The sequence below is a fragment of the Megalobrama amblycephala genome, linkage group LG8 (genome assembly GCF_018812025.1).
Source record: "Megalobrama amblycephala isolate DHTTF-2021 linkage group LG8, ASM1881202v1, whole genome shotgun sequence".
Lineage (NCBI taxonomy): Eukaryota > Metazoa > Chordata > Actinopteri > Cypriniformes > Xenocyprididae > Megalobrama > Megalobrama amblycephala.
This window is the reverse complement of record NC_063051.1, coordinates 36,087,378-36,112,417: the sequence shown is the minus strand read 5'-3', so window position 1 is coordinate 36,112,417 and position 25,040 is coordinate 36,087,378. Positions and strand designations below refer to the sequence as shown.

At 38.2% G+C, this 25,040-nt stretch overlaps 1 protein-coding gene across 2 annotated transcripts; it reads left to right on the top strand.

Moving 5' to 3' along the window:
* Positions 1 to 8,009: 8,009 nt before the first annotated feature.
* On the top strand, positions 8,010 to 22,289 carry LOC125274474. Of its 2 annotated transcripts, XR_007186261.1 has the most exons (9): positions 8,010 to 8,065; positions 9,470 to 9,583; positions 9,724 to 9,852; positions 9,928 to 10,035; positions 10,789 to 12,856; positions 13,175 to 13,216; positions 17,508 to 17,612; positions 20,667 to 20,765; positions 21,804 to 21,912. XR_007186261.1 is itself a non-coding variant. In XM_048200907.1 (8 exons), exons 1-8 carry the CDS (start codon positions 8,045 to 8,047, stop codon positions 22,019 to 22,021), a joined length of 2,799 nt encoding a protein of 932 aa, XP_048056864.1. In that variant the 5' UTR covers positions 8,010 to 8,044; the 3' UTR covers positions 22,022 to 22,289. The 2 variants fall into 2 exon arrangements, 1 of the variants encoding a protein (XP_048056864.1); XM_048200907.1 differs by lacking the exon at positions 17,508 to 17,612 and having other exon boundaries at positions 21,804 to 22,289.
* The last annotated feature ends 2,751 nt before the right edge of the window (positions 22,290 to 25,040 follow it).

The following is a 25,040-nucleotide window of genomic DNA, read 5'->3' as shown; positions in this document are numbered from 1 at the left end:
GTGTGTGTGTGTGTGTGTGAGAGAGTGCTTGTGTATGAGTGTTTGTGTGCGTGTGTGTGTGTGTGTGTGTGAGAGAGTGTGCATGTGTGTTTGTGTGTGTGTGCTTGTGTGTGAGTGTGCGTGGGCGTGCATGTGTGTTTGTGTGTGAGTGTTTGTGTGTGAGTGTTTGTGTGTGTGTGTGTGTGTGTGTGTGTTTGTGTATGTATGCATGTGAATGTGTGTCTGCGTTTGTGTGTGTGTTTGAGGGTATGTGTGTATGTATGTGTGTGTGTGTCTATGTTTGAGTGTGTGTTTGAGTGTGTGTGTGTGTTTGTGTATATGTGTGAATGTGTTTGTGTGAATGTGTGTGTGTCTGCGTTTGTGTGTGTGTTTGAGGGTATGTGTGTTTGTGTGTGTGTGCTTGTGTGTGAGTGTGCGTGGGCGTGCATGTGTGTTTGTGTGTGAGAGTGTGTGTGTGTGTGTGAGTGTGTTTTGTGAGTGTGAGGGCATTTGAGTGTGTGTGTGTGTGTGTGTGTGTGTGTGTGTGTGTGTGTGTGTGTGTGTGTGTGTGTGTGTACTTGTATTTATTACTTTGTTGGGCCCGGTGACCTGGAGCACACCAACAGTATGGGGTCCAACAGCCTTGTGGGGCCCAAAATAGTGGGCCCCACACCGTTTTTCATTTAAACTGCCTCAGTAGCCTGTCCTGATATGCCTCATGCTTTTTTTTCACTTACCCCACAAAGTGACAAAGTATGGTTACGTGTGTTACACACTTTTTGCTCTCTATCGCCCCCATATCTGAGAGTGGGGTATTGCAGCAGATACACACTACCGGAAGTGTGTGTCGTTTTAGCTCACGGAAGGGAGGAGCTGATTAGTTTTAGTCATAAACAGTGTTAATTCCTTTTGTAAAATCTATAATTCAACATGTTTGGACTCTGTACCAACTGAAGAAACTCAACAGGTAACTTATGTTTATATTATTTGACTGTGCATTTGATTTAGTTCAATTCCTACCCATATCGACAGAATGATGCTTAATGAAATACCATTTTAATCACACGGCTAATTGCTAATAGCCCACGGAAAGGGAGGGGCCATTTAAATGGGCTGTTTTACGGCATTTCAACCGGAAGTTCCACGCGGGTTAACACTGTACAAACGGAAGAACGTCTTCGTGTGAGCAACAGGTGGGTTTATATTGTATATATATATATATTTATTATATACTTTTTGACTGTACATTTGATTTAGTTTCGTGTCAGTTCCTACCCAGTATGATGTTTAATGAAGTGACGTTACTTTTTTAATTAGATCGCTGGTGGCTAATAGCCCGTGGAAAGAGGGACACATCACATTTACTGCATTTTCACAAGGTTTAACGCTGTCCAACCGAAGTAACGTAATGTCTTCATGTGAATAACTGGTAGGTTTATAGTATTTGACTTCGTAACATGAGGTAGTTCGTTTCTCCATTTCGTTACGCATCAAATTGATGGTTAATAATGTGCTATTTTATTCAGATCGCTAGCTGCTAATCTGCTAATCGTTAGCTGATAATGGTGATGACAGAATAAGAAAGAAGCATTTTTTTTTTAATTGCAGTTGATAATTTGACTACGTTTTCTTGGTAAAATTTATTTAGTTAACATTAAGCGTCATTGGTTAACATTTGTTAAGTAAGTTAACATGAACTAATATTAAATCAAAAGTTGTGCTTGTTAACATTATGTTCTGTGAATTACCATGACCTAATGAACGACTATACTTTAATTAACATTAACAAAGATTAACAAATGCTGTAATATATGTATTGTTCCTTGTTTGTACATTAATGCCAGTGACAACTCCACTTAGATCTTAAACCAATGAATATTACTTGAAATTGCTTGAGTTTTTTTCTCTTATGCTAAATTAATGCTGTTTTTTCACTGTGGGTGTGTCTGTGTATTTTTACTTTTTTAACATAGCCATAATGTCCAGAAGATGTAAGAGGATACGGCCTGCAGACGAAGCAAGGTCTTATATTTTGTCTTCAAGTGACAAGCCAGAGTTTGTGGAACGATTTATTGATAGAAACAAAGGTATATTACATGTGCATTTATCAGTACATGTCATTAGCATGCACTTACATAATTATGTATGATTTGTATTTGGGGAAATGGTTTAGTTTTTAGTTTAGTATAGTTTTTAATTTATTTTTCAAAAGATTTATGAAAGTGGCCACATTGTGTTATTACTCTGAATTCCTAGCTTTAACTCCTTGATTATAAAGGCAGTAAGCTTTAGCATTACTTTAGTATGGTTATATTACATGAAATTGACAATCTGTGGGTTATTTTTATGTAAAGTGTTAAGACAACAACTTTTTCTTCCAATTAAATGTATTTCTAATGATATATTCTTATAGGTAGAGGAGTGTTTTCTACCCAGCCTGTTGAACCGGGAGCTTTTGTCTTAGAATATAGGGGGGAACTCATCACAGCAGAGGAATGCCAGGCCAGAAACTACACAGAGTTACAGAGCACATTTCTGTTTGATTTTGAATGGCAGCAACGTCACTGGTGGTGAGTATGTCAAGATACATGTTTTGAAAGATCTGTGAAATTCTAACAAAGACATGCAACACTCTTTTGAATGAGCAAAAGCAGGACTAATCTGGACATCAGCAGTTAACTCTGATGATACGTCTTGAAGTCCCCCTGTACTGCCTGTTTTTCTGCCTGTTCTGTGGTACTCTGCAGTCTTAACTTAAAATACTCAGCAATGGTATTGACTGAATTTGAACATGGTTTGTCTCAAAGCATATAGAACAATACACTGACATATTATCAACAATAAAATCTTTCACTACGGGGGATGAGAAGCACTTTTTGGGACTTTCTGCTTTTTATGTCATACAGTTATATTTGTTGTGTAATTTAAATGACTCTTACATGTATGTATGTGCAAATGTGTAACATTTGTGCACATAATATTGTAGTTCAATGTTTAAAGGGTTTTCTTTAAACGATCTTTCAAAGTTTTTTTTTTTTTTTTTTTATATACCTTTTTAGTATTGATGCATCCAAAGAAGATGGATCCCTTGGAAGACTGTGTAATGACAATCACAAATCTCCCAACTGCTCTATGAAAAAAATCATAGTAAATAACAGGCCACATTTATGTCTATTTGCCGTGAAAAGAATTGAAATAGGAAGTGAAATTGAATATAACTATGGTGATGCACAATGGCCATGGCGTAACAAGGTGAGTTAGATTAGTCATGTTATTTTATTATTTAATTTAAAAAAAAATGTAAAAATGTGTTGAGTAGCACAGCTACTTTATATATATATATCAATCTTTTTGTCTGATTTCCAGGGTCCAAAGAAGCAGGCTTCTGCTCTAGAGACCGACACGTCCCTGACAGATCACCCATCCCATGATGACCCAAAAATGCATGATGAAATCACACAGGTAAAGGAGTAATGCAGACAGGTTTCTCACTGGTTAAGCGTCTCACACACACGTTTCTAGTCTGGGCCTTATGGGGCCCTCCCTCAAACTAATGAATTTACAGTTAAGTTCTCACACACACACATTTCTAGTCTGGGCTTTATGGGGCCCTCACGTATGGATCTCAGTCTAAGTGATTTTATATCACTGAAACAGCACCTGTCATTATTTAAACTGAACTTATTGCAGGTGTAATTCAACACTTTACAAGCTGCTACATGTTCAGATTGAGTATTTTATATATATTCCTCTGGATCATCTTATATGTTCCTGTGACACTTGCTGTTACCTCTAGGAAAGCTCTGTGTATGTTTAAATTTCAACTATATGCTAGTTGAGAGACTGTTTTTACATGAGAGGTCTTGTGTCACTTGTAAATGCCTGAATACAGTACATATGTAAGTTCTTCACAGGTTCTTGTTCTGTTTTAGTCTGATTTCCAGGGTCCAAAGAAGCAGGCTTCTGCTCTAGAGACCGACACGTCCCTGACAGATCACCCATCCCATGATGACCCAAAAATGCATGATGAAATCACACAGGTAAAGGAGTAATGCAGACAGGTTTCTCACTGGTTAAGCGTCACACACACACGTTTCTAGTCTGGGCCTTATGGGGCCCTCCCTCAAACTAATGAATTTACAGTTAAGTTCTCACACACACACATTTCTAGTCTGGGCTTTATGGGGCCCTCACGTATGGATCTCAGTCTAAGTGATTTTATATCACTGAAACAGCACCTGTCATTATTTAAACTGAACTTATTGCAGGTGTAATTCAACACTTTACAAGCTGCTACATGTTCAGATTGAGTATTTTAAATATATTCCTCTGGATCATCTTATATGTTCCTGTGACACTTGCTGTTACCTCTAGGAAAGCTCTGTGTATGTTTAAATTTCAACTATATGCTAGTTGAGAGACTGTTTTTACATGAGAGGTCTTGTGTCACTTATAAATGCCTGAATACAGTACATATGTAAGTTCTTCACAGGTTCTTGTTCTGTTTTAGTCTGATTTCCAGGGTCCAAAGAAGCAGGCTTCTGCTCTAGAGACCGACACGTCCCTGACAGATCACCCATCCCATGATGACCCAAAAATGCATGATGAAATCACACAGGTAAAGGAGTAATGCAGACAGGTTTCTCACTGGTTAAGCGTCTCACACACACGTTTCTAGTCTGGGCCTTATGGGGCCCTCCCTCAAACTAATGAATTTACAGTTAAGTTCTCACACACACACATTTCTAGTCTGGGCTTTATGGGGCCCTCACGTATGGATCTCAGTCTAAGTGATTTTATATCACTGAAACAGCACCTGTCATTATTTAAACTGAACTTATTGCAGGTGTAATTCAACACTTTACAAGCTGCTACATGTTCAGATTGAGTATTTTATATATATTCCTCTGGATCATCTTATATGTTCCTGTGACACTTGCTGTTACCTCTAGGAAAGCTCTGTGTATGTTTAAATTTCAACTATATGCTAGTTGAGAGACTGTTTTTACATGAGAGGTCTTGTGTCACTTGTAAATGCCTGAATACAGTACATATGTAAGTTCTTCACAGGTTCTTGTTCTGTTTTAGTCTGATTTCCAGGGTCCAAAGAAGCAGGCTTCTGCTCTAGAGACCGACACGTCCCTGACAGATCACCCATCCCATGATGACCCAAAAATGCATGATGAAATCACACAGGTAAAGGAGTAATGCAGACAGGTTTCTCACTGGTTAAGCGTCTCACACACACGTTTCTAGTCTGGGCCTTATGGGGCCCTCCCTCAAACTAATGAATTTACAGTTAAGTTCTCACACACACACATTTCTAGTCTGGGCTTTATGGGGCCCTCACGTATGGATCTCAGTCTAAGTGATTTTATATCACTGAAACAGCACCTGTCATTATTTAAACTGAACTTATTGCAGGTGTAATTCAACACTTTACAAGCTGCTACATGTTCAGATTGAGTATTTTATATATATTCCTCTGGATCATCTTATATGTTCCTGTGACACTTGCTGTTACCTCTAGGAAAGCTCTGTGTATGTTTAAATTTCAACTATATGCTAGTTGAGAGACTGTTTTTACATGAGAGGTCTTGTGTCACTTGTAAATGCCTGAATACAGTACATATGTAAGTTCTTCACAGGTTCTTGTTCTGTTTTAGTCTGATTTCCAGGGTCCAAAGAAGCAGGCTTCTGCTCTAGAGACCGACACGTCCCTGACAGATCACCCATCCCATGATGACCCAAAAATGCATGATGAAATCACACAGGTAAAGGAGTAATGCAGACAGGTTTCTCACTGGTTAAGCGTCTCACACACACGTTTCTAGTCTGGGCCTTATGGGGCCCTCCCTCAAACTAATGAATTTACAGTTAAGTTCTCACACACACACATTTCTAGTCTGGGCTTTATGGGGCCCTCACGTATGGATCTCAGTCTAAGTGATTTTATATCACTGAAACAGCACCTGTCATTATTTAAACTGAACTTATTGCAGGTGTAATTCAACACTTTACAAGCTGCTACATGTTCAGATTGAGTATTTTATATATATTCCTCTGGATCATCTTATATGTTCCTGTGACACTTGCTGTTACCTCTAGGAAAGCTCTGTGTATGTTTAAATTTCAACTATATGCTAGTTGAGAGACTGTTTTTACATGAGAGGTCTTGTGTCACTTGTAAATGCCTGAATACAGTACATATGTAAGTTCTTCACAGGTTCTTGTTCTGTTTTAGTCTGATTTCCAGGGTCCAAAGAAGCAGGCTTCTGCTCTAGAGACCGACACGTCCCTGACAGATCACCCATCCCATGATGACCCAAAAATGCATGATGAAATCACACAGGTAAAGGAGTAATGCAGACAGGTTTCTCACTGGTTAAGCGTCTCACACACACGTTTCTAGTCTGGGCCTTATGGGGCCCTCCCTCAAACTAATGAATTTACAGTTAAGTTCTCACACACACACATTTCTAGTCTGGGCTTTATGGGGCCCTCACGTATGGATCTCAGTCTAAGTGATTTTATATCACTGAAACAGCACCTGTCATTATTTAAACTGAACTTATTGCAGGTGTAATTCAACACTTTACAAGCTGCTACATGTTCAGATTGAGTATTTTATATATATTCCTCTGGATCATCTTATATGTTCCTGTGACACTTGCTGTTACCTCTAGGAAAGCTCTGTGTATGTTTAAATTTCAACTATATGCTAGTTGAGAGACTGTTTTTACATGAGAGGTCTTGTGTCACTTGTAAATGCCTGAATACAGTACATATGTAAGTTCTTCACAGGTTCTTGTTCTGTTTTAGTCTGATTTCCAGGGTCCAAAGAAGCAGGCTTCTGCTCTAGAGACCGACACGTCCCTGACAGATCACCCATCCCATGATGACCCAAAAATGCATGATGAAATCACACAGGTAAAGGAGTAATGCAGACAGGTTTCTCACTGGTTAAGCGTCTCACACACACGTTTCTAGTCTGGGCCTTATGGGGCCCTCCCTCAAACTAATGAATTTACAGTTAAGTTCTCACACACACACATTTCTAGTCTGGGCTTTATGGGGCCCTCACGTATGGATCTCAGTCTAAGTGATTTTATATCACTGAAACAGCACCTGTCATTATTTAAACTGAACTTATTGCAGGTGTAATTCAACACTTTACAAGCTGCTACATGTTCAGATTGAGTATTTTATATATATTCCTCTGGATCATCTTATATGTTCCTGTGACACTTGCTGTTACCTCTAGGAAAGCTCTGTGTATGTTTAAATTTCAACTATATGCTAGTTGAGAGACTGTTTTTACATGAGAGGTCTTGTGTCACTTATAAATGCCTGAATACAGTACATATGTAAGTTCTTCACAGGTTCTTGTTCTGTTTTAGTCTGATTTCCAGGGTCCAAAGAAGCAGGCTTCTGCTCTAGAGACCGACACGTCCCTGACAGATCACCCATCCCATGATGACCCAAAAATGCATGATGAAATCACACAGGTAAAGGAGTAATGCAGACAGGTTTCTCACTGGTTAAGCGTCTCACACACACGTTTCTAGTCTGGGCCTTATGGGGCCCTCCCTCAAACTAATGAATTTACAGTTAAGTTCTCACACACACACATTTCTAGTCTGGGCTTTATGGGGCCCTCACGTATGGATCTCAGTCTAAGTGATTTTATATCACTGAAACAGCACCTGTCATTATTTAAACTGAACTTATTGCAGGTGTAATTCAACACTTTACAAGCTGCTACATGTTCAGATTGAGTATTTTAAATATATTCCTCTGGATCATCTTATATGTTCCTGTGACACTTGCTGTTACCTCTAGGAAAGCTCTGTGTATGTTTAAATTTCAACTATATGCTAGTTGAGAGACTGTTTTTACATGAGAGGTCTTGTGTCACTTGTAAATGCCTGAATACAGTACATATGTAAGTTCTTCACAGGTTCTTGTTCTGTTTTAGTCTGATTTCCAGGGTCCAAAGAAGCAGGCTTCTGCTCTAGAGACCGACACGTCCCTGACAGATCACCCATCCCATGATGACCCAAAAATGCATGATGAAATCACACAGGTAAAGGAGTAATGCAGACAGGTTTCTCACTGGTTAAGCGTCTCACACACACGTTTCTAGTCTGGGCCTTATGGGGCCCTCCCTCAAACTAATGAATTTACAGTTAAGTTCTCACACACACACATTTCTAGTCTGGGCTTTATGGGGCCCTCACGTATGGATCTCAGTCTAAGTGATTTTATATCACTGAAACAGCACCTGTCATTATTTAAACTGAACTTATTGCAGGTGTAATTCAACACTTTACAAGCTGCTACATGTTCAGATTGAGTATTTTAAATATATTCCTCTGGATCATCTTATATGTTCCTGTGACACTTGCTGTTACCTCTAGGTAGGGCTGCACAATTAATCGAATTTCTAATTGCAATCACAATTATGGATGCCAAGATTACTGTCTGGCAGCAGATGGCACTAAACATAATTCAGCCATTACCCTAGAGACCTCGTAAACTAAACCGTTTTCTGTTTCTGAAAAGTGTTTAAATGATTTAAATAGATATTAAATAGATACAGATTGTGTATTTGCTATAGTGTTCATCACTGTGCCAAATACTTAAATATTTAGACTTAATAGGCTATTTATTTTCAAACTTTTTTACATTTTAATCTGGACTACAACATGCCCTAGATATTGTCTGAAAGTGTTTGGTTTTTTTGGGGGGTTTTTTCGGTCAAACTTTACATTACGGCTTCATTAGTTAACAAACTGCCAATGAAAAATTGATTCTAAACATTAATTAGTCTTAGGTAATTCCAATTTTAACACTGTTAAAATCAAAAGTTGCAACTGTTTAATGAGCTAACGACTAGGAGATGTAACAAAGATGAATAACTTGTGTAGCAAATGTAGCTATTGCTCATTTTGAATTTGAATGCATTAACTAACTGAGATCTTATTGTAAAATGATACCTATTGGTCTTTATAGTTCTTTTGCATTTTAATCTGTGTACATTTTTTTTTTTTTTTTTTTTTTTTTTTAACTTTATACATCTTTTGTCTATTGCTTAATTGTATTTAAATGTTCTGTTATTTTTGTTGTAAGAAAATGGTTATTAAACCTGTTATACTGTATTATGACAACACATTTTTGCGAATAAGTTTGTGTCGTGATAATACCATTAGGGCTGGTCAGAATACCTTTTTTTTTTTTTTTTTTTTTTTTTTGATTCGCAGCTCAGTAGTAAACGGCACTGAATATTCAAAGCTTCAGCGGGAGGGGGCTGAAGATATTTTTATTAAAGGCATGTGTAACGAGTATAAATATGGTGTGGCCCCTTTAAGAGCTGCACACTCTTGGTTGAACTGTGTCGAACTCGAACACATGTATGTGGGTTATTTCTGTTTTTCTGTTGCTCATTTAAAAGTTATTTTTAATGTGTATTTATTTTAATTCTATTTAGATGTTTACTGAAGGGTTTGGCCTGGTAAATTATTCCGAAAGTGATGAGACTGATGATGAGAAAGACAACCCTACCTCTTTTGTTCGACAAAAGACAAGGAATGAAAACATTCAGGTATGCCTCAGATGCAGTACTTTAAATTCTTGTGTAAAGTTTTTCTAAATAGTTCAAACATTTTTTTCCCTGTGACTGGTTTTAATAGAGTGTAAGCAAAAATGTATAATCGTACATTAAAATGACTCCCTTTTTGCCAGATGGATGGGGTACCTGATTATTCTGACCCTCTGTTTGACTCGAGTGAGAGTATAGTTGATGAAACTGATGAGGAGTCCAGTTCTCAATCAGACAAAGTTGTTCCAAAGCGAAGGACAAAAAGCATTTCGGTATGCAAATGATTTTATTAAATGATTTTGATAGAATGTGAACAACCATACCATGACCAAACTCCCTATTTGCAGATGGATAAAGTACCAGATTGTTCTGTTCCAAGTGATGAAAGCACAGATGAGATTGACACTATGTCGGAAATGGCTCCACAAAGGCCAAAGAGAAGCTGTCACCATCCTGTAAGCCTAATTTTTTTATGCTTTGTTACTTAATGGTTGATGCTACCCAAACTCCAGATTTTGTATGTAACCGACCCGGAAACGGCATTCCTTACGTCACGACTTAACAAGCGAATAAGGTCTCCATAAACGTAAACTTCAAATACCTTTCATAGTCAAACTATACTAACAGTAACTTAAGATTTCTCATCCATTAACATGATGCCAGTCCATTGTTGCTCCAAATAATATTGAAAGGGGTGTGCCACCTTATGCTTTTCTCTATATTTGGCACACTGTCAATGATTTTAGTCTCTTGGTCTAACTTTTAATTAATAGTTCATTTTTAATTTCTAATTTAATTTACTTGTTTAAAAGCTCTCTACATTTTTACCTAGGTTCCTTACAGAATGTATGTCATCCCAACATGCAGTAGGCAGTTCATTGTTTAGTCAGTTTTTCATGCTAAAGTTTATATATACATATATACACATTGAATGGAAATTGATTGCAACCAACAGTTTTAAGACTTGTATGTCGTTCAGGCTGGCTAATGGTAATCTATGCTTGTCCAATTGAAACTAAATGCTCTGTGTTTGTAATAAACAATATATAACATTATAAACCTATTAAGTAGTGCAAACTTCTGGTCAAAATGAGTGATCTGTATTTATTTCTATCATGTTATGAAGGATCACTAATGCACATAAATGATTGATGACCTTCATTTTGGGGGACTAATCCTGTTAACCTTTTCTTTTTCTTTTTTGAAAGATTCAAAGGCATCTTGTAGAATCAGATGACTCATGTGGCGATAGCGAAGATGAGTATATTCCAGATCCCAGGGAGGAAAGTACAGGGGAAAGCAATGACAGTGACTGCAGCTTGAAGTTATCTCTGGAAAATAAACCAAAGTCATCTATTAGTCAAAGCAGAAGCAAGTCATCAAGTAAGAGCAGGTGCAAGTCTTCAGGTCAGAGCCAATTTGAGTCCAGTCAGAGCAGAAGATTTGAAACAAGTCAAGACTCTGTGCAAAGATTTTCCAATAGCAGAGATGAAAGAAGCAGAGAGAAAACAGGGCAAACATATAGTAAGAAGGCGATGAGTGTTTCAGTTCCTCTTGAAGAGCCCTCTGTCTATGTTAATGAAGTTTTAAAAAAAGAAGATGGGTCTAGAAGATACAACAAGAAGCATCACTGCTTGTTTTGTAGCCAAGTTGTTCAGAAAATGTCCAGACACTTGTCACGTAAACACAGCGACGTAGTTGAAGTTGCTAAAGCATTAAGTTTGCCAAAGAACTCGAAAGAAAGGAGACTACAGTTAGATTATATCCGAAACAAAGGAAACTTTGAGCACAACGTTGAAGTTTTGGAGAGCCGCAAAGGCCAACTCATCCCATGGAAGCAACCAAAGAAAAAAACTGAAGGACAAGAATTTACGCACTGTGTTTACTGCTACGGACTGTTCCGAAAAAAAGTGATGTGGAGACATTTTAAGGTTTGCAATTTTAAGCCTCAGGGCAAAAACTCTAAACGAGGAAAATCCAGAGTTCAAGCGTTGTGTGCTTTTGCAGAACCTGCTCCAGCTGGTTTTAGTGACGCATACTGGAAGTTCCTGAGCGAAATGAACCAGGACGAAGTTGCAGTTGCAGTTAAGGAAGACCGCTGCATTCTTGAGTATGGTCTCAGATTATTCAGTAAGAATGAGCACGTAACTAGCCAACATCAATATATCAGACAGAAACTCAGAGAGCTTGCCAGGCTGGTACTTGAAGCAAAAAAGGTGACGCATGTGAAGTCAATAAAAGAACTCATAAAACCTGAAAAGTACAGTCAGGTTGTCAGAGCTACAAGATGCCTTGCTGGTTTTAGTGACACAACTGGCAAATATAAACGTCCATCTCTTGCTCGCAAAGTTGGGCATGGCTTGCATGCTTTAGCTATGTTTATCAAGTCTGAAGGACTGATGAGGAAAGATCAACAGACTGCCAAAGATGCTGAGGAATTTGCACTGTTATATCAAGAAAGTTGGAAATTTGACATTGCGAGTCAAGCACTTACTCAGCTTAATCAGACCAAGTGGAATTCTCCTCAGGTTCTGCCGTTCACACAGGACGTCCAAAAACTTCATTGCTATTTGTCTGACAAACAGCAAGAACTACTTGATGCTCTTCAAAAAGAGCCTTCTCCATTAAACTGGAAAGACCTAGCTAAAGTGACCCTGGCAAATGTTATCCTCTTCAACCGCCGTAGATCAGGAGAGGTATCCCGAATGCCCTTGTCTGTGTACTTGTCAAAGGATACATCAGAAACTCATGAAGATGTTAACCTAGCCCTTACAGCACTCGAGCAGAAGCTTTGCAAACATTTTGTCCGGGTTGCCATAGTAGGAAAGAGAGGAAGGAAAGTCCCTGTTCTCCTTACTCCAGTAATGAGGGAATCACTTGATGCTTTGACCGAGAAGCGAGAAGAATGTGGAGTTCTGAAAGAAAATGGCTTCTTGTTTGCATTGCCACACTCTGTCCATTACTTGAGGGGTTCTGATTGCATTAGGCAGTTTGTGAACGAATGTGATGACATCAAACATCCCGAAGCGCTAACTTCAACAAAACTAAGGAAACACATTGCTACTCTGTCAACCGTTCTAAATCTGAAAACAACAGAACTCGACCAGTTAGCAGATTTCCTTGGCCACAACATTGCAGTCCACAGAAAGCACTACCGTCTTCCAGAAGGCACCCTCCAGCTGGCTAAAATTAGCAAAGTACTTTTAGCTCTGGAAAAGGGACGGCTAGGAGAGTACAAGGGGAAGAATCTGGATGAAATTCAGCTTGATGTGACTGGTATTAAGCCTTTTTTTTTTTTTTTTTTTGTCCATCTGTAAATCATTCTCTTTTAGAGATGTAGCATTTAAATAGAGTAGTAAAATTGAATTGAGTTGTGGTTAGTAGAATGGAATTAAATAGGACAGAATAACATACTCATGGGGAGAGCAGGTTTTATAGTTATAATAGACCATAACTGGACCGTTTTAGACAGTCCGTTCAGTTCTTTATCAAGTATTTTTGCCTACTCTTGTTGGGTTGATCCCAGTTTCAGCTTTCCAACTCATTCATATTCTATTACTATTCTATTCATATTCTATTCTGTTATTATTTCAGAGGCTGTTGACGTGGACATGGATGAGTGCTCTCAAGAAGAAGGTGTGTCTGTATGATTTTTTTTTTTTATTATTTATTTAATGTTTATGAATGACCTTATTTAAATTAACTGATTAAAATTAGATTCAACTTTGTCACTGTGCAGAGTACAAGTACAGAGCCAATGAAATTTGGTCCAAATTGGCCAATCTTAATTGGCCAAATTGGCCGTTCTTATGGAGATGACATGACTACTTCGAGCTGTTTACAAAACTCTGCTGCTTTTTATTAGTTTATGTAAATACGCCATTTTCTATATAAAAAATACTAGTGCTGTTAATCAAATAAAAAAAAAGTAATCACACTTTTTTCTGAAATTGAGATTAATCCCACCTAACATTGTTTTTAAACATTATTTTTATATCAATATTCAAAAATGCACAAATAACTTAGTATATTTTTAATATTTGTTTAATGCTGTCTTTTATTGATACCAATACTACTGATGTCTTTACCCCCCCCCTTTTAATATTTTACAATTGACTATAGCCATTTAACTATACAGTATAATTGAGAACTATCATTTTTAACATTTATTAGACTTTAAAAAATAACCCATTATAATAAATTACATATTTAGCTACCTGAGCCCTTAAAGGTGCTCTAAGCGATGTCACATGTTTTTAGGCCAAAACATTTTTTGTCACATACAGCAAACATCTCCTCATTATCCGCTAGCTGCCTGTCCCCTGAACACACGTTAAAAAAATGTGGTCTCTGTAGTCGCCACAAGCTCCAAAAATGGCAACAAAAACAAACTGGTGCAGCCTGGACCACGAAACATAATAAACGCGCTCCAGCCAATAACCGATCAGAATGATTTTAAATGCGCCTTCATGACTGTTTCAGGAAGCACGGATGGGAGGGGAGGAGGAGGAGGAGGGAGGGTCTAGCTAGCCTCTGTTTTGTTTGACAACACTAAGAACGTCAACAGGAAGTTACTCCACCCAGGATCGCTTAGAGAACCTTTAAGCAGAAATATACAGAAATTGAATAAAGTTATCAAACACTAAATTCTAAATTAAATACAGCTCAATCCTTAAAGCTACAAAGGTTAAGTTAAACAAAGTTAATGATTTCCTCTTGGTAAATGGTTTCTTCTTCTTTTCCGATGAAGTTTAACAGTGGTTAAAATGCAGTGGTTAAAATTAAAACGACTATAATGCTGTGTACCAAACTGAAAGTGTCACAGGCACGCCAGGCTCTACCTTCACACAGACACAGCTCACGTCATCACCGGCGTTTTAATCACGCACACCTGCAGCCCATCACCACCCTCATCAGCAGCAGCACAAAAGACTCACGCACTCACTCAGTCACTGTCCAGTCTCGTTTGCACATGGTCTTACCTGCTTGCTTACCTCAAGGACTCCACTGAAGATACTTACCCTCGTTTCCTCATTGTCTCCTCTTCCTTCGTGAGTTCATCTATTTCTGCTCCAGCTCAAAGTCTGTCATCCATCTGCCATTACTGCAACACAAAGACAAGTATCAGTTCTACATCCATATCTGCCATCGTATTTACCTGCTATCACTTACCTGCACTCTGTCACTCAACTGGTTGTTCAATAAACATTATTACCTGCTTTCCTGTGTCGCTGTCCCCTTCTGTGTTGTAACGGAAGACCGGCCCAACACCGCTGAACACCAGTATGAGTACCGCGGATCCATTCCAAGAGGTCATAGACGCATTGCGCCGAGCACTCACAGCCACTCCACCCGCATCTTCACCAGCAAGCACTTCCGCATCCACCGCCGCCTCTTCCTCACCACCTGCCGTCGCTAGTCCCCATGGCCAAACCGGCACCCTTCTCTGGTTCGGAGGAGGATTGCAATGGATTCCTCCTGCAATGTTCGCTGGTCCTGGAGATGCAACTGCACCTGTATTCCAACGACAATGCTAAGGTAGCTTTTATAATCTCTCAACTAGCAAGGCGCTTCGCTGGGCTGAACCGCTCTGGTCCCAGAAAAATTCCATTACCCAGTCTCATTGCTCACTTCAAAGTCGTCTTTGGAAGACCCGCGTGGGATTCATCCATCGGTGAGCAGTTATACCAATTGAAACGAGGTTCAATGACTGTTAACGACTATGCTCTCCAATTCAGAACCCTTGCTGCAGCTAGCAGATGGAACGAGCAGGCCCTTATCACCACATATTGTCAAGGGCTGCATACGAGGATTCCATCGGGCTTGAACACTTCATTCAACTATCCATCAGATTTGCCACTCGAATGCAGTCTTGTCTCAGAGCACCAGGGCCAGCCGCTTTTCCATCTTCACTCCGCCGACCAGAATCCGTCAGCTCCCCAGAACCAGCCAATGAACCCATACAAATTGAAAACACTCGTCTGTCTGCGGCAGAGACGGTTGACCCAGAACTTATGTTTATATTGTGGATTATCTGGGCATTACATCTCTGAATGCCCCACTCGCCCAGTTCATCCCATGGTGAGTGTGATTATTCCCTCTATTAATAAGATGAAACCACTCACCACTATTGTAAAACCTTACTGCTGCCGGTTTGTCTCTTCCAGTCAGTGCCCTCCTCGATTCTGGGTCAGCTGGTAATTTCTTATCCGGCGCCCTCTGCCGACAGCTCGATCTCAAGACAACAGCCACGCCGTCGACTTACCAGATCCACTTGGTAACTGGAAGGCTCGTCAGCCGAAGTCAAGTGCGCTTCAGCGCAGGCCCGATCCAACTTCAAGTCGGCATCCTCCACGTTGAGCAACCCCATCTGCTGGTTCTGGAGGAATCCACCGATCTTCAGGGCGCCCGTGGTTGGAGCAGCATAACCCAGTCATTTCATGGAATACTGGGGAAATCCTGAAGTGGGGTGACAACTGCTTCCTGGACTGCTTTCCTGAGTTTCCTGTTCCAAGCTCTCCTTGTTTTGAAGAATTACCAGTCTGTGCTACGTCTTTAAGAAAGCCCCCTAGACAACCGTTCAGTGGACATTCCCCAGTGTTACTCCCACTTCAGTGATGTCTTCTGCCCAAGAAAGCCTCCACACCGGCCATGGGACTGCGCTATTGATCTGCTTCTGGGTGAGCCAGTGCTCCAAGGGAAGATCTATTCCCTATTCCCCTAGTAATGTCACAGACTAGCCAGGCTCTACCTTCACACAGACACAGCTCACGTCATCACCGCCGTTTTAATCACGCACACCTGCAGCCCATCACCACCCTCATCAGCAGCAGCACAAAAGACTCACGCACTCACTCAGTCACTGTCCAGTCTCGTTTGCACATGGTCTTACCTGCTTGCTTACCTTAAGGACTCCACTGAAGATACTTACCTGTGTGTTCCCTCGTTTCCTCATTGTCTCCTCTTCCTTCGTGAGTTCATCTGAGTCTGCTCCAGCTCAAAGTCTGTCATCCGTCTGCCATTACTGCAACACAAAGACAAGTATCAGTTCTACATCCATATCTGCCATCGTATTTACCTGCTATCACTTACCTGCACTCTGTCAACTGGTTGTTCAGTAAACATCATTACCTGCATTCCTGTGTCGCTGTCCCCTTCTGTGTTGTAACGGAAAGACTCGTACCAAAAAATTGCTGATCTGTATAACACCCCATAGGTGCATCTCAAAAAATTAGAAAAGCAAACATTCTTATATTCTAGATTCATTGCAGACAAACTGAAATATTTCAAGAGTTTTTGTTGTAATTCCGATGGTTACAACTTGTAGCTTAGGAAAATTAAATCAGTATCTTAAAAAATAGAATATTTTCTCAAAGATCAATTAAAAAAACAATATCCAAAGGTTTAATTATGTACTCAATACTTGGTAGGGGCTCCTTTTGGAAAAAAAATCCTGCAATGCAGCGTGGCATGGAGGCGATTAGTCTGTGGCACTGCTGAGGTATTATTAAAGCCCAGGTTGCTTTGATAGCGACCTTTAGCTTGTCTGTATTGTTGGGTCGGATGCTACTTATCTTCCTCTTGACAATATCCCATAGATTCTCTATGGGGTTCAGGTCCAGCGAATTGGCTGACCAGTCAAGCACAGTAATATTATGGTCAGCAAACCACTTAAAAGTAGTTCTGGCACTGTGGGTAGGTGCTAAGACCTGCTGCAAAATGAAATCCGCATCTCCAAAAGCTTGTCAGCAGAAGGAAGCATAAAGTACTCTAAAATCTCCTGGTAGATGGCTGCATTGATTTTGTACTTGATAAAACACAGTGGACCAACACAGATGACATTGCACCCCAAATCATTACTGACTGTGGAAACTTCACACTGGACTTCAAGCAACTTTGATTCTGTGCCTCTCCACTCTTCCTCCAGACTCTGGGACCATAATTTCCAAATAAAATTCAAAACTTGCTTTCATCTGAAAAGAGGACTTTGGACCAATGAGCAACAATCCAGTTCTTTTTCTCCTTAGCCCAGGTGAGATGCTTCTTGCTTTGTTTCTGATTCAGAAGTGACTTGGTTCTAGGAATGTGACAGTTGTAATGTGACAGTTGAAGATGTCTGTGTGCTGTGGCTCTTGATGCACCGATTCCGGCTTCGGTCCACTCCTTGTGAAGCTCTCCCAAGTTCTTGAATCTGCTTTTCCTGATAATCTTCCCAAGGCTGCAGTCATCCCTGTTGCTTATGCACCTTTTCCTACCATGCTTTTTCCTTCCAGTCAACTTCCTATGTGTATATTTCGATACAGCTCTCTGTGAACAGCTAGCTCTTTCAGCGATGACCTTCTGTGGTTTACCCTCCTTGTGTAGGTTGTTGATGTTCATCTTCTGGACGACTGTCATATCAGTAGTCTTCCCCATAATTGAGGTTGCATGTTCTAAACTAGTTTAGGAGGTACCCAATATTTATACTCAAAACTAATCAAGCTCAGTGGAATATTTTCATTTTTTGAGATGCTCTTTTTTTTTTTTTTTTTTGGTTTTTTTTTTTTTCATTTTCCCAAGCTGTAAGTTGTAGTGCTGCAACAACGTGTCGACGTAATCAATTACGTCGACTACGAAAATACATCGACGTGCGTGAAATGCGTCAACGCGTCACATTGTTTACATTCATCTTGCGTAATGGCGGCTTCTGCTCCTGGGAATGGAGAAAGTTCTATTCTATCACAAAAACCTAGACCACGATTATCAAAAGTATGGGAATACTTTAAACAGAGGCCAAATAAAATGGTCCTTTGTTCCCTTTGCAAAAACGAGATGGCGTACCGCGGCAGCACAACTGCGATGCACGAGCACTAGGGGTGTGACATGAGATTAAAATGTGACTAGATTAAAATGTGACGAGATTTCTTGTCGAGGTGAAAAGTAGTCTTGTGATATTGTCATGACAGAGTGTTAGGATGATTAGGAAAGAATATGCCACCGCAACGTTTACATTATGCCTCCACTGTCGTTTTGCTTTGTATTTAAATAAAAAAACATTTAATTCAGCTGGATAACGGTCGCCGCCGCTCCATATTTACAGAGTTACATGCCATCGTGAATGTGAAAGTAGACGCGTGGGCGCATTCAAACGAGATTTCTGATGAATATATCTCTCAATATGAAAGCTATTTTAGGATGGGCAGTGTAGTTGTAACAATCTCTTAGCTCTGTATCAAAGAAAAAAATTGGTCTTAATTGCACTTTGAATATTGAGAGAGTGTGATTATGGTTGCACTTATTGTAAAGTGTTACCATAAAATGAATAACAGATTTCTCTTAATCTTATTAAGCACAAACAGTAAGGTTTCATTTGTTAGCATTAGTTAATGCACTGTGAACTATCATTAACTAACAATGACTATTTTTATTAACTAGCATAAACAAAGATTAATAAATACTGTAGCAAATATATTGCTCATTGTTAGTTGATGTTGGTTAATACATTAATGTTAATAAATGAGACCTTATTGTAAAGTGTTACCATTTTTATTCTGTTTTTTATTTCTACGATCAGTTTGTGGAAAGGAGTTCAATTAGGAGGTCAAAAGTTGTAGAAGCTCATAAATCACATGAGAAGTCAGTCAGTTGAAAAAAAAATTAATAAAAGTTGAAATATTATATTAGAAGTTGTACTTATAATTTTTTGTAAAGTTATCCAAAGGATTCAGTAGCTAATCCCCGTATCCGCTTACATATATTTATATATAATCTATTTTTAATCTCTATAATAAAATGTATAATTTAGATTTTGATATATATATATTGATATATATATTATATATATCTTCCAAGGGGTTTTTCCCTCCTAGGACTTTTTTCCCAGTGTTAGCACGCTGGGTTTTTCTCCTAGGGGTTTTTTTCCACCCCTGGGAGTCAGCCGACATTGGCTTAATGTAGCACCATCTTGTATATGTTACATATTACCACGCTTGTTTGTACAGCTTATTTTTAACCACTTCCCTTTTTTCTGTGCTTCTAATATGTAAAGCTGCTTTGAAACAATTACCAATTGTAAAAGCGCTATATAAATAAATTTGACTTGACTTGACTTGACTAATCAAAAAAAAGAACACTAAATTAATAAAAAATATTTAATAAAAATAATCGTTAGATTAGTCAACAGAAAAAATAATCGTTAGTTGCAGCTCTAGTAAGCTGTAACCATCAGAATTAAAACAAAAAAACTCTTGAAATATTTCAGTTACTGTGCAATGAATCTAAAATATAAGAAAGTTTGCTTGTTTTAATTAAATAACAAAAATAAAGAACTTTTTTTTCATGTGTTTTCCATATGTTCCTTTTAATATAAGCCTTTACTTTAAACATAGACTGTGAATCATAGACCCCCCCCCCCCCCACACACACAAAAAACCCAAAACAAAACGAACAAAAAAAACAGATGACACATCTCCACTTCATTCCACTATAGAAAAGGTAAAACTAAAACATTGTTGATGACAACACCCAGTATTGGCTGCTGTCATCTTGACCGGTTACGTCATTTGCCTTTGTCTGCACAGTAGTGATTTGGAGCCTGAGTCTGTACAGTAGTGAGCATTGGAGTGACACCGGATGCGAGCGACGCAACATGTCAAAAGACAATAGATCCCATTATAATCCGTGATATTGTCTACACTGGATGCGGCACGGAGCGATTCCCCATTCTATTTGTGACGTAGTCCAATGGTCATCGTGTCACGTTCAGTGTAGACAGCTTTTAGCTGTTGCGGCGCAACGCGATAAATCACGTCTGGTGTAGACACGGTGTGAGCCTTATCTGTGCTATCAAAGTCCTGTCCAAACTACTACAGACCAAATAGAAAGTTCAGTCATGATGCTTCACCCCATTTTTATAACATCATATGGCTAAATAAACTTAAAAAAAAAAAAAAAAAACTCGAACATTTGAGCATTGACTTTTAAAGTTTCTGTATGATAGGTCATAATCTTGTCAGTGTTGCTTGCAGTTAATTTAGATTTGATTTGTCTTTTTAAATAGATTGATTTTTCTTTTTAAATACTTTTTTTTTTTTTTTCTTGCACTCAGATGAATTTATTCCGGAAGCTGTAGACAGCGTGAAGTCCATTGAGGAACCAACTTCAACAGTATATTTGCAACCAAAAGCAAAGACGGCCAAAAAGAGAGGTGAGCTTAAAGTAAAGCAGATTGATGGTTCAGCTGATCTTTAATCCTTTGGGGTCTGAGGGTGTTTTTGGGCCCTGGAAAAGTTGACATATTAGAATTCTACTGACTATAAGTAACTACATAAGTAACTCAACTAAACCTAACCCTACCAGTCTACTAACACTCAGAGTTATGAGATCGACTATTCACTTTATTTTGATGGTTATTCATACCCTTAGTGAATATGACCAAAGAAGGCTGTGAAAATAAATCTGCATCGTTAATACTTTTGATCTTTTATTTAAAAAATCTACAAAAATCCCAACTTTCATTGGAGAATAATAATTTTAAATGGGGGGGAAATCTCATTATGAGAGAAATGTTTTTCTCTAATACACATTGCTCACAATTAATCATACCCTTTTATTCAATACTTTTTGCAACTTCCTTTTTCCCAAGATAACAGCTCGGAGTCATCTTCTATAATGCCTGATGAGTTTGGAGAACACCTGACCAGAGATCAGAGATCATTCCTCCATGCAGAATCTCTCCAGATCCTTCAGATTCCAGCTCCATGTTGGTGCTTCTTCTCTTCCCTTCACTCCACTCATTTTCTTTAGGGTTCAGGTCAGGGGACTGGGACGACCTTGGCAGAAGCTTCATTTTGTGCTCAGTGACACATTTTTGTGTTGGTTTTGATGTTTGATTTGGATCATTGTCCTGATGAGTCAGGTTTTGATTTTCATCTGTTGTTATTTGATAGAATCCATGATGCCATGTATCTGAACAAGATGTTCCGGACCTCCAGCAGAAAAATAAGCCCACAACATTAAAGATCCAGTAGTATATTTCATTGTACACATGGGCTATTTTTTTACCCCTGTGTGCACGAAACCAATTTTAAGTGTTTGTGTGTGTGTTTGTTTTTTGTATATATGTGTATAATATATAATTTTAATCAAAACCAGTAGTGTTTCAGATGGGTTTTTTTTTTTTTTTTTTTTCAAATTAAGTTCATAAACATAACTTTTTTTTTTTTTTTTTTTAATGTATACTTAGGCAAACAAACTGCAGCCAGAAGATGCTGGTCCGCCGATGAATGTGCTGCAGTGGAAAAGCACCTCAAGAAGTTCATTACGAGGAACCAAGTCCCTGGAAAAATGGACTGTGAGCATTGCATTGAGGCAGAACCAGAAGTTTTAGGAACCCGAGACTGGAAGGCAGTCAAGTATTTCATAAAAAACCGCATTACTGCTTTACGAAGAAAAGTAGAGTAAAATAGTGTCCACTAGTGTTCAGCTTGGGACATGAGTTCAAAGTGTTTTCAGGTAAAGGTCACACTCTAAAAAATGCTGGGTTAAAAACAACCCAAGTTGGGTTGAAAATGGACAAACTGGGTAGTTTTATTTAAACCAAAAATTGTTTAAAAATTACTATATTTCTTGCTTAAAATGAACCCATAATATGTTGGAAATTAATATTTATTCAAGTTTAATAAACAAACATTTGAATAATACTTAAACAATAAACATTTATTAAATTGCTTATTAATAAATGCTCCTCTTTTATTATTGTTGCCTCTAGTAATTATGTGTCTGATTTTTAATTTAATTTGGGTTCATTTTAAGCCAGCCGTACAGTAACTTTTAAACAATATTTGGTTTAAATAAAACTACCCAGCACGTTGGGCAAACATTTAACCCAACCACTGGGTTTGTCCATTTTCAACCCAACTTGGGTTGTTTTTAACCCAGCATTTTTTAGAGTGAAGTCTTTTTTTCCATTGTTTTTATTTTATTATTCTCTTAAAGCATTCGTTCACCCCCCAAAAAAAGTTTATTTTTTAAATAAACTGTTATTCTAAACCCATAAGAAATGTTGAGTCTTCATTTTGAAGGAGCTAATGTTGAAGGCCCCATTAAATAAGACAAAGGTTACTGGTTAGGAACACAAAACTGCATTAGAAATGGATAAAAAATAACCAGGGAGAAACCAGATCTTTCCACCAACACTTCATTAGAGAAGTCCATTTCATGATCAATACAATGCAGACAAAGTTCAGTTGGTGTCTTGTAGGCTGAAGTAATTCAGACCAAAATTTGAGGACTCATTGGTTTTATAGGAGACTAGGATTTGAGATATGTTGAGCCGGAGGTCATTTTTCTAAATGTCATTTTACTGCTATGTTTTCTGCCTCATTATATTTTGCTCAGATCCAACCAATCATAGGAGTGACTAAGCTAATGGGTTTATGAGCTGATTAATTTAAAGGATATAAACTATAATCTATACAATTTTCTATGATAATCAAGGCCAAACTAATGGAAATGGTTGTTTCCAGATAGTAACCTTTGGTCCTTGCTAGGATATAAAAACTGGAAATGTTTGTGTCTGTGAAAGTGGACCCCATAAGTTCTAAATGTTGAAACCAGAACCCCACAAGTGACCAAAAAACACACATGGGAGAAAATTTTGTCTGAATTGTCACATTGAAGTTATATTTGTTATTAGGAACTGTTTATTATCTTGCATGATTTTTTATATGTGCATAGATACACTGGAAAGGGTGGACCCCACAACTCGCCAAAAAACGGTGGGCCCCCTTATGTGAGGAAAACAAGAGTGTGTGTGTGTGTGTGTGTGTGTGTGTGTGTGTGTGTGTGTGTGTGTGTGCGTGTGTGAGGCGTAAATAGGGTTTGACAGTGGATTAGAGGTGTTTGGCGAGTATATGTGTGTGTGTGTGTGTGTGTGTTTGAGTGTGTCAGGTACAATAAGAGCAGGTCGACTCTCTCCTGCAGCAAATCCTCCTGGAGATCAAGATAATACCTTTAATAAGCTCCAGGTCTGGACGGGGTTCAGTCCGTTTACACTTCAGATCCAGGCCAGGTTTTCACTGCAAACACAAACACTGAGATTCAGCACGAATCACGGGTGTGAATGTGTGTCTCCTTCAGTCGTGTGTCTGATGTTTAATCAGAATGAAGTAAGAGAATGCTGATAAGTTCAAATGATAGATACTCTCTTCAGAGACATTAGGTGTGTTTACATTATTTTTCATCAATCCAAATTTTATTTTTATTTATTTATTTTTTATTTTTATTTCACACACTTCATCATTTTAAAGACACAATTAACAATAATTAAGAAAAGTTAATGTGTGTAAAAAGGGAAACCCCAAAGAAGCTATTGAAAGCTTTTAAAAGGGGGCCCAATACCCAATCACACCATACAACATATAACATACAAGAACAAAAGCTCAATCCATAAACACAAATAAATATAAATACATCAAGACAAGACTACAGCAAACAGACGATCCCAGCACAAATATAACACTTTCAAAATGATCAAGAAATATATGTTGAAAGCAGTTTTTCCTTCAGATTTTTCTTAAAAACAGAGACAGAATGCAACAATTTAAGGTTTTCCTCAAGCTCGTTCCAAATCTGTGGACCTCTACAGACTACACTCAGGCTCGTACATTTCAATCGTCTTATTTTACCAGTAATTAAAAGTTTTCCCCTTGTGTGATATGTATGCTGGGGTCGGCTAATTGGAACAAGTTCACACAACCTGTAATTTAACTTATGAACAACCTGGAATATCATACAGGCATTGTGAAAAGTATTATATTCAGTAAGTCTTAATAAACCAAGGCGATGAAACAATAAACGCGAAGGGGTATTTGGCTCAGACCACGTTAATACCCATATATTTTTTTTCTGTAAAGACTGTATTTTTTTCAGGTAGCTAGTAAAAGTGTTACACCATATGACATTACAATAATTTATATGGGACTCAAACAAGGTTTTATATAAGATGACAAGTGCTGACTGTGGGAGAAAATTTCTTATTTTGAAAAATAATCCAACGTATTTTGATAATTTTTTTATTAACTGCTCAATATGACATTTAAATTGTAGACATTCATCAATAAAGATTCCAAGAAATGTAGTGGTGTTTACTCTTTCAATAATTTGTTCATTTATTTTAAGACAAAAATGCTTATTTGCCAATTGATTTTGTTTGGAATGAAATACGATGTAGTTTGTCTTGTTTATATTAAGAGATAATTTATTGCACCGAAACCAGATAGCAACATTTCTTAGCTCTCTATTTATTATTTCTTCCATTTCATTTGGACTCTTATGTGACATAAATAAGTTTGTGTCATCAGCAAATAAAACCTTGTGTAAAGCCATTGTGGAATTTTCAAAATCATTTATATATATTAAAAAAAGAAGAGGGCCCAAAATGGATCCCTGAGGGACTCCACATTTAATGGGTTTACTTACT